This window comes from Pelobates fuscus, chromosome 11 (genome assembly GCF_036172605.1).
Source record: "Pelobates fuscus isolate aPelFus1 chromosome 11, aPelFus1.pri, whole genome shotgun sequence".
NCBI classification, from domain to species: Eukaryota; Metazoa; Chordata; class Amphibia; order Anura; family Pelobatidae; genus Pelobates; species Pelobates fuscus.
Window position 1 is genome coordinate 142,625,774 of NC_086327.1, and position 15,809 is coordinate 142,641,582.

The window sequence follows — 15,809 nt, forward strand, 5'->3', positions numbered from 1 at the left end:
TAGAGGCGGCTCAGGAATGCAGGATTAGCAGCACGACCATTTAATACAAAAACACTTCAGCTGAGCAGGCAACGCTCACATTATACTGGCTGTAAGGGAATAACAAAGCAGGCAAAGGTTACGCAAATGAAAGCAACACAGCGTTCCGCTTTCTGCGCAGGCAAGAAGCTCAGCAGAGAAAAAAAAAAAGAGGCAAGTCCTAAATAAATAAAAAGGATGTATCTTCCGGATTTATAAAGTGCCACCCTATACCACAACGCAGTACAACAGGCAGATGGCGAGGGCCGGTTATAACCCAGGAAAACACTCTAAAGAAAATACATACACAGAGAGTGTGGCAGATAGACTGGAAGTTAAGATCTCAGCCATGCGTTGGCATAGTTAGGTTTCCAGGATTAACAAATAATATAAAGTAGAAAAGGCGCTTCTAAACCAAATATTAAGTCATTATCATATAGATATATACAGGGCGGAACTGGGAATTAAAAGCAGCCCTGGAAAAAAAATTATTTACCAGCCCCATAATGCGTCGCGCCAGCATAGTGTGCAGATACAGAGTTAGAAAAGAGAACTTAAAATTAAAAATGATTATTCCAACGTAAAAAAAAAACAAGCACTCATAGGCTTCAAAATAAACAAAAGTGCAGATTTATTTTAAGCAGACGTGCCTTTGCATGTCATCAATGTTTCAGTCCAACTACCTTGACATATTAAGGAAAGCTTGGTAATGGGACTGAAATGGTGAATGTATGTAGGGCACAACTGCAAAAAATGTACGTTATCTTGTTTATTTTGAAGTCCTGTGGGTGCGCTCTTCACTTTAAATATGTTATTGTGCTGGAGTATGCACCTAGCAACAAGACTGGGCCAATATCTGCTCATTACATATTAATGACATTTCTCTGTGTATTATGCATATACATGTCACGTGTGTGTACATACATACACACGTTATCCTCGGCACACTTCCTTGAGGTATTTTCAGCCTTGGTGCTACCAGCGTATAGATATGTATACAAAGTAGAAGAGGTGCACTCGTAGGACTTTTCAAAGAGTTTTGTTTATTTTCTCGGTGTAAAAGTTTATCCCGACGTTTCGACCCCTCATGGTCTTTTGACAGACAGACAGACAGACAGACACACACACACACACACACGAGCCTGAACCCGGGAGGGGCACTTGTAGATTATTTAACCCCTTAAGGACCAAACTTCTGGAATAAAAGGGAATCATGACATGTCAGACATGTCATGTGTCCTTAAGGGGTTAAAGAAATAATCCAGACACAATAACCACTACTGCTCTGTGTAGTGATTATGGTGCAAGGAGTGCCAGGACCCCCTCACAGAGTAAGTAGTCAAACTGTTTAAGAACAGTTTGACAACTTACCTGGGGTCTGCTGGGATATGGGGCTGTAGTAGGGTATAGGAGCAGTGATGCAATGTGTGAGGGGTGCAGTGTGTGTGAAAGGTTCAGTGTGTGTGTGTGTGGGGGGGGGGGGGGGTGAATGTGTTGGGTGTGTGTGGAGGCAGTGTATGTATGGGTCTAGAATTCACTCTCGCAAGAGCAACACTCTGTGCTCGCGCAAGAAGAACCCTCTCTTCCTCCCTCCCCTGCCGGCTGCCAGCACGGTGCCTGTGGAATGGAGAGGGAGATCTCTGATCTCCTCTCCGGTCCGTGAAGGTACAGTGCCAGCCCTACATTGGCCGTCAGGGGAGAGCCTCAAGGCTGTGATATATACAGCCCCTATGTGTCTCTTTATCTCCAGCTCCTCTGTGTTCCTTTTTGTCTTCCCCCCAGTCCCTCTGTATGTTTCTTTCTCCCCCGTGTCAATGTCTCCCCTCTCCTTCCCAGTCTCTCTCTTCCCCCTCTGCCTCTTTCTCCCCCTCCCTTGTGTGTGTGTCTCTCTTCCATTCTTATCTCTTTCTCCTCCCTTTCCCTGTGTCTCTCTCTCCCCCACATCTCTCTTCCCCTGTCTCTTTCTCCCCCCTCCACCATCTCTCTATTCCCTGTCTGTCTTTCTCCCCCTCTGTCTCTATCCTTCCCCTCCCCCTGTCTATCTCTCTATTCTCCCACTGTCTTTTTTCCCTCTCCCCTCTGTTTTATTTTTCCCCCTCCCCTTGTGTCTCTCTATTCCCTTTCTTCCCCCTCCCATTTAACGAGAGAAGTCAGAAGGGGCCGGCCGCGTTCCACGCTGGAGCTGCCGGGCGGCACACCGGTCACTAATTGCTGAGGACTGAAGGAGGAGGGAGCATGTCAACCATGCTCCCTTGCGGTTCCCACAATTCCCAACACAGTATGCTGTGCTGGGAATTGTGGGAACCGCGAGGGAGCATGATAGAGAGACATGCTCCCTCTTTCAGTCCTCAGCATTAGTCACAGGTGTGCTGCCCGCCGGCTCCAGCGTGGAACGCAGCCGGCCCCCTCTGAGTGTGCCAGCCAGCCGGTGGCACCTACATGCACAGCCCCCAGATGCAAACGTATAAAGTAAACATTAGGAGGAGTTAACTTTTCAAATATACTTTCACATTTGAATGCTTTACATATTAAAACATCTTACATGCTAGACAATTATTTGGCAAAATAAGCCAGATGTAAAACATCGCACAAGGCAGCACGTTTATTAGAAATCCAGCTTTACTTTTCAGCCTAGTTACTTGTGATCACATTCTATTGTACAGCGCTATGGAATATGTTAGCAGTTTGATTTGGCAGGGTAAGGGTGGACACTTGCTATGAACTGCCCATTTTATAAAGCCTAAGCAGACCACAAAGTAGAAAAACATTAACGTCCCTTCTGGGAAAAGCCGTTTCCGTGGCTTAGTGCTATTGATCGCTTTGATTTGCGCACTGGAGGAGACCTGCTTAGAGCAGTTACCAGCTAACTCTTGAAATGATTCCGAAGGGCGCCAAGTCTGTGCCCACTGATTGCTGTGAAAGGTAAAACCTAGGAGCTCTGTATGGTGTAATGTGATGCAGGTTCACCATATTAGCTCCTTTGTTCACTTTTATACCTCTATTAGTGAATTTATCTGTTTTTTACACTTTTAAATATTACATTTACTTACTCTGTTTATTTGGGCTTTTTTAGGAGCAAAAAATAAATAAATATATAAATAAATAAAAACCAAATGTTCCATTACTGTCAACACACCACAACTGGCTTCCTAATGTGTCACCGAATAAATGGCTTCTTTTTACACATACATCAAAATCGCCAGTGCCCCAAAAATGAAGCGTTTAATGAGACAGGATGGATGTAAACATTGATACACACATCTCCCCAACAATCCAATCACACATTTTCATCCTCTAATTATTTAAAAACTGCCTTATCTGCAGAAAAGAATATTGAAACGTCCTCTGCAGAGATTGATTTAGCCAGTTGCACCCTGTGCTGAGTAAAAGGACAGCGCATGGAAGCGATGATGGATTATCTAATCACGGAATGAGTTAAATATCTGGCATTACCGTACGCTTTCCAAATACACTCTTATCTTGAGCATCGGAGGTTCCCAACTTCAATGTCTCATTCTTGTGGCTTTGGGAAGCAGTAAAAGAGGATTTTATTTATTATAGTGCCTCTGGTGCCTTCTTTTACCATCCAACAAGCGAGAGAGAGAGCCCCCAACAACAACCTTGGCACACCAAGATGACTCGATTCCTCCAAAAATGCCCCAGAACTGCTGAACGCTGTTGAAGAAAGTATCACTGTGCGTCTGACTTTCTCCACTATAAATTTATGCTGCGCTCATACAACCTGGCACTTTCCTCTGCAAAAGTAAATTACTTCAATACCCTCATAACCACACTTTCCCCTGAACCCAAATGACTATTTCACACATTTAACTCTCTTCGCCCTATTGTTCCTCCTCCACCTACTAACTTGACCGCCTCAGACTTTGCAACTCACTTCACGGACAAGATCTCTACAATCAGGGAAGAGATCTCATCTTTCATCTTTCCTTAACCTCATTCCCTCTGCTGTTCTATGTTCATTCGCACACGCTACAGCTGGAAGAGGATTCTGCTCTGATCCAGTCCTCCTGCCCCACCACCTGCTCCAATTCCCTCGCATCTCATCCAAACTCTGTCTTCTATTTCTCTACCTCTCATTAAAATTCTCAATCTCTCTCTCCTCCTGGCATATTTCCATCGCCCTTCAAACATGCAAGTATAACCCCAATTCTAAAGAAGCCCAATCTTGATCCTAACTCCCCATCCAACTACTGTCCTATCTCGCTACGGCCTCTTGAATCCAAGATCCTTGAAAGAGTTGTGTATGTGAGATTGACAGACTTCCTCGAGTCCAACTCTCTGCTAAACCCGCTTCAGTCTGGTTTCCGCGCTAAGCACTCTGAGGAAACGGCACTGACCAAAGTATCCAATGATCTACTCGCTGCAAAATCTCATGGTCCCAACTCTATCCTAATTCTCCTTGACCTTTCTGCAGCTTTTGACACTGTTGTTCATCAACAGCTTCTTCTCATTCTCCGCAATATCGGTCTACAAGATATTGCTCTCTCCTGGTGCTCCTTCTACCTCTCCCAGCACTCTTTCAGTGTTTCTTTCTCTGGTTCTGCTTCTTCTCCCCAACTCCTCTCTGTTGGTGTCCCCCAAGGTTCAGTCCTTGGTCCCCTAGTGTTCTCTCTGTACTGCCTCCCTTGGTATACTCATTAGCTCCTTTGGCTTCCAATATCATTTCTAAGTGGATGTGGCGAAACCAACCTCGCCACGAAGCACTGGAGAAGCCTGGTTGCTCGCCTGTTGCCTTTGGACTATGGCCCCGTGTTAAACAGTCTTCTTTTCCCCCTGCAGAAAAGGCTTGTTCGTGTCTTTCTGCCTGGCGTTCGGTAAATTCAATCTACCGAATAAACAACCAAATGCCTGGACCACCTGTATTGGGAGTGTGTCGGCAATCTACCTGGGGGGATACTGTAAGCCCCACAACCGTGCAGATGGGACCGTGGTCTCTGCACTTACAGCACAGGGTGTAGGAACAGTCTGTCCTGTCCCCCAGCAACAGGGCTGTTTAGCCAAAGGGGAGACAGTCGGTCTCCCCCCACAGCAGCATGGTGGTTTGCCCCAAGGGGAGACAATCGGTCTCCCCCTCCAGCAGCAGAGCTGTGTATCCAAAGGGGAGACAGTCGGTCTCCCCCTCCAGCAACCAGGCTCCAACCAGGCTACTTCCGTGGTAGTGCTGGCACCAGGGCAGAGTACCGCTGGTCTCTATATTTTTCCATTACACTCCCAGAGGGCACCGGCACTGTACCTACCGCTATACATGAGATTTTTTACTCACAGACTATTGTTTTATGTTAATAGTCCTGTTTGGACCTGACTAACTGATCTAGGGCACCAGTTTGGTTGTAATTTGATCCCCAGTGTTCACTTTTTGAGCCCTGAGATACTCATTTGTGATATTCATTGATTACCCAGGCCTTTACGGGACCCTGTTTTTCCATGTTCTATACACATGTAGGGTGTATAGGGGATGGGTATGTAGTTACTTTGTTTTTATTATTGTGTACTAATAAAGATTCCGATTTTATTTTTGTGACGTCTATTAGGAGGCGATTGTGAATGAAAGTGGTTTCCACCCATCATTTGTGGGTGGACCCCCCCCCCCCCTCATTTCCTTGTCTTGTTTTGAAGAATCAGTTAATACGACGTTCCCTTTGTAATCCCAGTTGACTTGCAATGCAGGTGTTAAACAGTGAGAGTTCATTTCTAACTCTCCACTTCAATCAAACCTTAAAATCTTTCAAGCACATGCCATCTGCACCCAGCCCTGGACTCACACGCTGGTTTGGGCTCCGTGCCAGCATACCAGCCTTTAATGGAACAAGCTCATGTGACATCAGCTGGAGGGACGCACAGCCTTTTCCTCACACAAATATTATCGTCTCCAGGCAATGGGACTGGGAAAGCGGTTAACACCCAAGTCAGCCGCAAGGCATCAAGCATCTCCATGCTAACCCATTCCCGGCAGGAGGAGCCTTGGGACTTATCGGCTCCACCATTAACATCGACAATCACTACAGCTTAGGGTGCTTTGTCACAATTAAAAAAAATAATGGCATGTTTTAACATTTTGTGTGCCACATGGGTGATAATGCCATGAAGGAAAGAAAACCATCATGCAGGAATTATATGCAACTCGAGTTTTTACCTGTTGTGAAAAGTAAACAGAGTTAGAGAGTTGGGGAATAACAAGGAGGACATTATGGATGCTCCCACCAGGAGCCGGCAGAGGGCGAGAATGCTCCCGCCAGGAGCCGGCAGAGGGCGAGAATGCTACCGCCAGGAGCCGGCAGAGGGCGAGAATGCTACCGCCAGGAGCCGGCAGAGGGCGAGAATGCTACCGCCAGGAGCCGGCAGAGGGCGAGAATGCTACCGCCAGGAGCCGGCAGAGGGCGAGAATGCTACCGCCAGGAGCCGGCAGAGGGCGAGAATGCTACCGCCAGGAGCCGGCAGAGGGCGAGAATGCTACCGCCAGGAGCCGGCAGAGGGCGAGAATGCTACCGCCAGGAGCCGGCAGAGGGCGAGAATGCTACCGCCAGGAGCCGGCAGAAGGCGAGAATGCTACCGCCAGGAGCCGGCAGAGGGCGAGAATGCTACCGCCAGGAGCCGGCAGAGGGCGAGAATGCTACCGCCAGGAGCCGGCAGAGGGCGAGAATGCTACCGCCAGGAGCCGGCAGAGGGCGAGAATGCTACCGCCAGGAGCCGGCAGAGGGCGAGAATGCTACCGCCAGGAGCCGGCAGAGGGCGAGAATGCTACCGCCAGGAGCCGGCAGAGGGCGAGAATGCTACTGCCAGGAGCCGGCAGAGGGCGAGAATGCTACCGCCAGGAGCCGGCAGAGGGCGAGAATGCTACCGCCAGGAGCCGGCAGAGGGCTCTGGCTACCGCCAGGAGCCGGCAGAGGGCTCTGGCTACCGCCAGGAGCCGGCAGAGGGCTCTGGCTACCGCCAGGAGCCGGCAGAGGGCTCTGGCTACCGCCAGGAGCCGGCAGAGGGCTCTGGCTACCGCCAGGAGCCGGCAGAGGGCTCTGGCTACCGCCAGGAGCCGGCAGAGGGCTCTGGCCAACCATGTTGAGAAGTAGGGTACACCATGTTGGTATATCATAACAGCTTAGAAATATTCCTCCCTACATTATTCTGCAACTAGAGATACAATAAACTCTCTTACGCACTGAAATATATACATGTGCAGGCAGAGAGTAAATCCTCTGGTTCACGTCTTCCTTCTTAACAATTTTCCAAGCAGGAGGCTGCTATACAATAGCATGAAAGAAGAAATAGGACACTTAACATGATCTTTACAGTCACAGAAACTGACCGTTTCTACAATGGCAAACTCTTCTGTCTACTTGCATCTCTACTATAGTAGAGAATATATATCTACAGGAAAAGAGCTTTTCTCGATCTTTATTTCGCATAGAAAGAGCTTGTTTTGGCTGCGGCTGCAGATCGCCCTTGGAAATCAGTGGGAAAAGCCCCAAGTCTGCACATTTTAGGGTCAAAACAGGAGATGGGTAGAGATTTGCTTACAATACACGACCAGCAGGATCAGAGGGCAGGTCACCCTGCAGAGGAAGACGCAACGTGAGAATTTCCTGCCCAGGTGGCTGACAGCGCTGTTTAATTGCTCAATGCAGCTATTATTGGATTTTGGCGCCTTTTGCGCTTTTATACCTAGATACATGGGTTATCTGTATATGACCTGCTGGAGACAGTCTCACTTTGCATCTGACTTTGTCCACTATAAATGTATGCTGCGCTCCTACAGCATGGCTCTTTCCTCTGCAAAAGTAAACTACTTCAAAACCCTCATAAGCACACTGTCCCATCAACCCAAACACCTGTTTCACACGTTTGATGCTCTTCTTCGCCCTGTGACTCCCCCCCTCCTTCCACCACCTTGTCCGCCACAAACTTTGCATCTCATTTCACTGAGAAGATCTCTACAATCAGGAAACAGATCTCTAATCTCTCTCCTACCCCTATCATTACATCACCCAACCCCACTCCCCCTGCCATCCTATGCACATTTGCACCTGCTACAGCACAAGAGGTTTCTGCTCTGCTCCTGTCCTCCCGCCCCACCACCTGCTCTCTCGATCCTATTCCCTCGCATCTCATGCGCACTGTGTCTCCCTCTCTTGCTCTTCCTCTCGCTAGCATTTTCAATCTCTCCCTTTCCTCTGGCACATTTCCCTCACCCTTCAAACATGCAACCGGGACCCCAATTCTGAAAAAGCCCAACCTTGATCCCAACTCCCCATCCAACTACCGCCCTCTCTCGCTACTGCCATTTGCCTCCAAGATCCTCGAGAGAGTTGTGTACGCCAGATTGACAGACTTTCTCAAATCCAACTCTCTGCTTGACCCCCTTTAGTCTGGATTCCGCGCTGGTCACTCTGTCGAAACTGCTGTGACCAAAGTATCCAACGATTTAATTGCTGCTAAATCTCACGGCCTATACTCTATCCCAGGGGTAGGCAACCTTTTAGCAGCACTGTGCCGATATAGGATTGTGATGTCCCGTAGCATGCCGGTCCTATTTTTTTTAAATTGAGGTCTGTATGCTGCCGTATTCTGCTTGTGTTATTTATACTGTAATTGCTTTGTATCTTTGTATTTGTGCGTATATGAGCTATTATATTGTATATGTTCATTAGTAGTCTATGGTATTGTGTATGATACATATGAATGGGGGCTGCTTGTGGAATTGTGTGTGGATGGACATGTCACATTGTGTGTTTGGTAGTGTGTGTATGTGTGGGGGCTGTTTGGGGTATTGCATGTGAGAGGCTGCATGTAGGGTTGTGTGCATGTATGTGGATTGTTAGCGGGTTACGTTTGTGCGGATTGTGTGTGTATGTGTATGTTTGTTTGTGGGCTGGGTTATTGTGCATTTCTGTGTATATCTAGCAGTGTGGGTGGCTTCTCTGGGTTCCAGTGGGGACCAGGCTGGCCAGGTACAGGTCAAGGACAGGAGCTGCAGGCTGCTCTACTACAGTGTGGATTCCCATTCATAAGTGCTGGGAGGATGTGATCTGAGATCACTCACTATGTGCTGCAATGCATAAATTGAGGATTGTCCTTCACCACCTTTTCGTATTAGCAGATATCTGAAGTTTCACTGGGACTCTTGATAGGCCATAGTCTGTTTGGCTCTAGCAGCCCTGAGTGCCGTGCAGACACCTTGAGTGCCGTGCATGGCACTAGTGCCGGAGGTTGCCTACCCCTGCTCTATCCTAATGCTCCTTGATCTTTCTGCTGCCTTTGACAGCTTCTTCACATTCTTCGTAACTTTGGTCTCCTGGTGCTCCTCCTCTCTCCTGGTGCTCCTCCTACCTCTCCCAGCGCTCTTTCAGTGTTTCTTTCTCTGGTTCTGCCTCTTCTCCCCAACCCCTCTCTGTCAGCGTCCCCCAAGGATCTGTCCTCGGCCCCCTATTGTTCTCCATCTATACTGCCTCCCTTGGTAAACTCATCAGCTCCTTTGGTTTCCAATATCATTTATATGCAGATGACACGCAAATCTACCTGTCCTCCCCTGATCTCTCTCCGCCCACCTTGACTCGTGTTTCTGACTGCCTCTCTGCTATTTCCAACTGGATGGCTGCTCACTTCCTTAAACTCAACCTGTCCAAAACAGAACTTCTAGTTTTTCCTCCCGCAAGTGCTGCTACTCCTGTTGTCTCCATCCAAGTCAATGGCGCTACTATGACCTCTACCTCGCAGGCTCGCTGCCTAGGGGTTCTTTTCAATTCTGACCTCTCTTTTACTCCCCATGTCCAATCGATAGCCAAATCCTGTCGCTTCCAACTCAAGAACATAGCGCGCATCCGCCCATATCTAACGCCGGACGCGGCTAAGATACTGGTTCATGCTGTTCTCTCTCGCCTCGACTACTGCAATCCCCTTCTCACCGGTCTTACATGTTCCCAGCTTGCACCGCTGCACTCTATAATGAATGCGGCTGAGAGGCTTATTTTCCTGTCCGGTCGCACCTCCCACGCCTCCACGCTCTGTCAGTCCCTGCATTGGCTTCCAGTTAGATATAGGGCCCAATTCAAAATTCTGGCGCTTGCTTACAAATCCCTACATAATGCTGCTCCAACATACCTATCCTCCCTCATACACAAGTATGTCCCGTCGAGACCCCTGCGCTCATCCCAAGACCTACGCCTATCCTCTGCCCGGATCCCCACCTCTGATGCTCGCCTTCAAGACTTCTCTAGGGCTGCACCTATTCTGTGGAACTAGCTTCCCTCCTCAATCAGAATTTCACCCAGCCTCCATTCCTTCAAAAAAATCTTTGAAAACTCACTTCTTCGTTAAAGCGTATCAATTAAACTGTCAGCAGGTTTCTCACCCCCACCCCATGACTCCTTTCCTGCAGCTGTCAAAAATGACCTACCAAGTACTCAATAAACCCTTCTCTAACAAACTATTTAATTCCCCTACTTTAACCCTTTGTGTCACTATACCCCACTCCCTCTAGCATGTAAGCTCATCGAGGAGGGCCCTCAACCCCCTCTGTTCCTGTACATCCAGTGGTCTGATCTCAATTATGTGTCTGTTAGTCCACCCATTGTACAGCGCTATGGAATTTGTTGGTGCTATATAAATAAAATAATAATAATAATAATAATAATGACCTGCTCTCATTTCAAAGACTGAGATCTGAATTGACTTGAGGTATGGCTGAAAGCAGAGTTAAAATATTGTGACATTGCAACATGTGTCTAAAATTGCACCCCCGCCTCCACCAATCACCACCACAACATCAGCAGCAGCATCAACCTGCATTCTTTCCGTACTGATCTTTAAATAGCTACAAAATCCAGAGACGTACACTCTGACTGTGCTCCCATCATATAAAGACTGACTTTTCCATTTCAAGCTCCTGTAAAGTCTGGTGTCTACTTCATTAACCAAGGACCATAATCCTAATGCTTAGATTAAGATAATAAAGACAAAGTCACACTGTGTAATTGGAACTGATGCTATAAGTCATATGGTGCCTGTGGTTTTTTTTTTTTTTTTGTTTTTTTTTTTTTAAACCCCATAAAAAAAAAAAAAAAGGTAAGAGATCCAGGGGAGGCAGAGCAAAAACAGTATTTTTTCCCCAAATGGAAAAATAAAAATGGCCTCACATGCACAATGCAGACATCACATATTTCAAAACTACATTGCCCATGATTATCAGCAGGTCATCGGCAGAAAGCAGCCTACATGTGTAGTGTAAGGATTAGACATGCAATATGTTTAGGAGCACATGTTTCTTAATAGAACAGCTGCTGTCCATTTTGTTGTTGTGAGAACTGCAGAATTTGCAGAGATGGCCTGGTCCAGTATAGATCCCTGGAGTACCACGCCGGCTAAACATATCTGACCCAAATAGCGCCCTATCTGCTGTAACCAGTTGGAAACACACTCAAGTGGAGAGGAGTGAAAATAAAAGAAAATAAAAATTCTATAAAACTAGAATGTTAGCACCTAAACAAATAAACATTTCTCTGAGCTCCCACTGTAATGCTATAAAATGCTGCACTCCTGGTGATACAATACAGGGGGATCTTGTAAACATCAATTAATTGATATGAAGATTGTTTTATTGATTCAAAGCATCTCGATGTATCAGCATTCAGTTGCTACACCCAAACGAGTCAGGAACATCAAGAGACGCCCGACTCCAGTTCAATAAACCCATCACACACTAATAAATGTGCCGAGTTCTATTTGCTGACGAGCATTACAAACTAAAAATTACATTGAAAAAAATATACATCCCAAAATAAATCTGGTGCCCTCTACAAAAAAAGAAAGAAGAACCAAAAACACAAAAAACACATCTCTTAAAAAAATAACACTAGTATGCACCATGACAATCACATTCAGTGTGGGACTAGTGAGTACACATAAAACATTATCGGTTCAGAACAGATCAGGCTCAGTAAAATGACATTAGCAAAGGGGCACAGAGGAAACCCATGACTCACTGACAACAAATAGAGTAGGGGGGGGGGGGGGGGGCTACTGCAAGCCTCACACAGTCCTGCACCCCAGAGACTGCGAGGATGTCGTCATTGTCGTCCCCATAGCAACAGATTTCCTGCATCCCACGCTGCTAGAATTGCAGTGAGCACAATATCGCTACTTACTGGTAGAGTTGCCCTGCATCTGAATGATGCATTTTGATTCCTTGGCTAGTTCTCTGGAATTAAAGGGCCGGACCCGCACTGCCACTTTGACGGAGGCGCCCGACATTTTGTTTTGTGGAGGAGGAGTTCAGGAATTTAGAAGAATTCTAGTGATGGGGTGCAGGTCTTCTTCCTGGAAGAATGTGGGGAAAAATACACAATTTATAATAGATGACGTGGTAGATACATTAGTTTCACTTTTGGGTGAAATTTCTCCTACTGACTATAATAACATAATGGTAATGAGGCAACAGGTTAGGAAGACCCCACAACAAAAGCAAGTTTACTGCGGATTGTGTTCTCTTCTTTAGACAGGCGGCCAACTTCAGACATTTGAACACTTTTTTTTACAGGTCAGAATGCAAATATAGTGAAATATAGATTGCTTATAACATTGGTCATGAACTCAGCGCACTATGGTATTCTGGGATTAACCAGTGGCATCAACACGCAATCCACTTAAACGGCAAGCATCTCATTAACCATGTAGCACGGTATGAGGCTGCATTTAACATTTAAAGGGACATTACAGGTAGGAGTCATCCCCTTACACATTACAACACTAAGGTAATAAAACTAAATCCATTCCGATCCTCCTATTGATACGGTCTATGGCAGGGCTCTGATGTGATACTATATATGTTAATTTGATGAGGAGGACGCTGAATGAGCTCTGAGGAATCAGTTGGCGCCATATAAATACCAATAATAATAATAATAAAATATTTTAACTTGTACAGATACTGCAGGAGGCGCCCTCAAACGGATTAAAGTCAGCCAGTAATCATTGGAGTGGCCACAATTTAACAATCTGGAAGGAAGTGAAATGTATCACAAGCAAATAAATATGCACATACGTCCATACACTAAACATGAACTATACATGCACATATTACATATAGAGTTACTTGGCACAGAAAGACACATGGCAAATACAAATATACATAAACATCTAGGAGCAGGCACCATAACCAATACACACCAATGCAGGGGTTATGGTGCCATGCGGCTACAGACATTATGCCCCAGTTTCTGAGCAGTTTGACCAATAGTGGGTAAAAAAAAATACAAAAATTCCAGACTTTCACAGCATCGCAAATAATCAACAATACGTTAATAATTGCTGTCCATTAGTCCAAGGACCTTTACTTTTCACTATCTCCCCTATCGTATTCTAAGTTATAGACTGGGCCCTCTTCAACCTAGCGCTCCTGTAAGTTTATTTGTAATTGTCCGATTTATAGTTAAATCCACCCACTCATAATATTGTAAGGCGCTACGGAATCTGTTGGCGCTATATAAATGCCAATAATAATAATCATAATAAGAGACCTTTACAGAATAAACGGGGCAGTTTTGGCGAGTAGTCTGCAAGCTTTCTGGTTGGGAAAAGAAAAAAAAAAAACGAATGATGAGATTACGCGGATTTCAAGACACAAAATCCCCAGTAAGCATTAACAAAACCCTGAAATGCAGTCCAATATTTATTTTTATATAAACAAAAACGCGTTTGCAAATAATAAAACGGTTAATAAATATAATTTCTTTATAAAAAGGCCATCGTCTGTGTTTGTATTAACCTCTCACACCCCTCTTCCCATCAGCAGTGAAGGTTAGACTGGGCTAAGTCAATGTAAATAAAACCCTGGTCTGGAATACGATCTCTAAAGTCAGCATTTTTTTACATCAGCCGTGAATTCCTTTGATTTCCAAGACAAAAAGTGATCCCATAATGTTCAAAGTCCACTACAGAGGCAACACCATGGGGGCTGTATACTAAAGTGGGAATTTCTAAAGTTCAAAGAGGATTTAAAATTACGTTAAAGTGGAATAAAATAACCAGACGAAAAAATAAAAAATAAAACAGCTGTTCTCACTCTAGCTATTTTGGCCTGGAATTTGAAATTCACTACGAATCCCCTGGAATTGCAGACAATTAACACATCGTGAAACAAGTCAACGTAGAGGCCAGAGAAACCAGATACAGAAACATCATGTGATTACCTGGAAAGCAAGCAGGAGGAGGGGAATTGTGGCCCCAGTAAACTTTATTTAGCCAGCATTGTGCTATACAAACCTGCCCCCCCCTTTATTCAGGACGTTTGCGGAACCAATTCTCCCACTCGTGTATCAGACACCGTACTCTGGACAAAACACAGGGTGCCATTATGGATTCCATAACAAAGACAATAGAAATTTGCTATGTACTAAAATGGAACAAGGTTCTCCAACCTGTTCACCAGTTTCTCTGCAGATGGGCTGTAATCGGACATCTCTGCGCTGAACATGTCAGCAAGATATTGGACCATACTTTCAATGGCGTAGAGCGCCACAGGAAAATAATAACTTCAAGGCAAAGTTAAGCTTTAAACCCTTTCACCTCTGACAAAGTGTCGCATATTCCTTTAACAATGCTCATTGGTCTGAGAAGCAGCGCTTCTGCCCAAACAGGAAAATAAACATGGCTGCCCTCTGGGAGAATTATGGATTAATAACAAAATGATATGAATAGAGGCTACAATACATAGAATCTTTCACTTTTAGAAATATTTTATTTATTTTTTTAATTACTTTAAGATGGAAATGTCTGCTAAAACGCTTCTACCTGATCACATTTTCCTACAATTCACCTATTGAGCTTAGTAAACAAATTAAAGAAGTCCCAGAAATCAGAGTGCCCTGCAACAAGCATTCAAGGAAGCATCATCCCTCCCACATAACAAGTGCCTGCTAGGAATAGAATGCATTCTTCATGGAACTGACCTTCCCGTTTCCTCCGAGCCACCCACCACCTGCTATGAAAATAAAAAGCAAAACAATGCCAAGATTTCAAAAACTATTAAAAAAAATAAAAAAAAATAAAAGAAAATGCGGTTTCTCGAAATCTTAATGTTTTGCATTGCACAAAATAAACATTGCTTAATTATTAAAATATTGGAATTGTAAGGATTTAGAAAATTGGGTAGACTAGGTGGGCCGAATGGTCACATTCTATGTTTCTATGACATACAGAGCTTCCTGGCTCTACCTGCACCCGATTCCTTCGTAAATGAGCTCACATTCAAAAGTGTACAGTAGTGAGACTGGATTAAAATATTATATATATATACATTCTAAAAATCACCATCAAATGTCTGGATTTAGACCTTTAAGATTATAAAACATCTTAGTTTCTTAATATTATATGACAGAATATATATAATAAAATGGAGGCCTTAATGTTTATATATTAAAGGACCACTATAGTGCCAGGAAAACAAACAGTGAGAAGCACGGAAGCGCCTCTAGCGGCTGTCAATGAGACAGCTACTAGAGGCTGGATTAACCCCAATGTAAACTGCTATGTTTACATCTGCAGGGATAACACTTTTTTTTTTTTCTCTCTCCAGAAAAGTAAAATAATAGCACAAATATTTGTATTGCAAAATCTGGTTACGCAGAACTAAAAAAATCTAATTATGAAAACAAATGCAGAAAGTGTGTGTCAGCGATAAGTTTATTTAAAGCAGGAGTGGTCGAAAGCTAGAACGAAGATGCTCTGCTAACCTATCCGCTTTGGATCGACTCGGAATAAAGCATCAATTTATAGAAACTGAA

General features: G+C 44.9%; 1 protein-coding gene across 16 annotated transcripts in view; it reads right to left on the reverse strand.

Annotated features, from left to right (window-relative positions):
- Positions 1–15,809, reverse strand: part of KIF1B (kinesin family member 1B) — a 144,197-nt gene that overhangs the window by 106,983 nt on the left and 21,405 nt on the right. For all 16 annotated transcript variants that reach the window (XM_063436177.1, XM_063436176.1, XM_063436175.1 and 13 more), the window contains exon 2: positions 12,174–12,345. In XM_063436177.1, coding sequence (XP_063292247.1) covers positions 12,174–12,279 — 106 coding nt within the window. In that variant the 5' untranslated portion in view covers positions 12,280–12,345. The remainder of the gene's footprint in view (positions 1–12,173; positions 12,346–15,809) is intronic.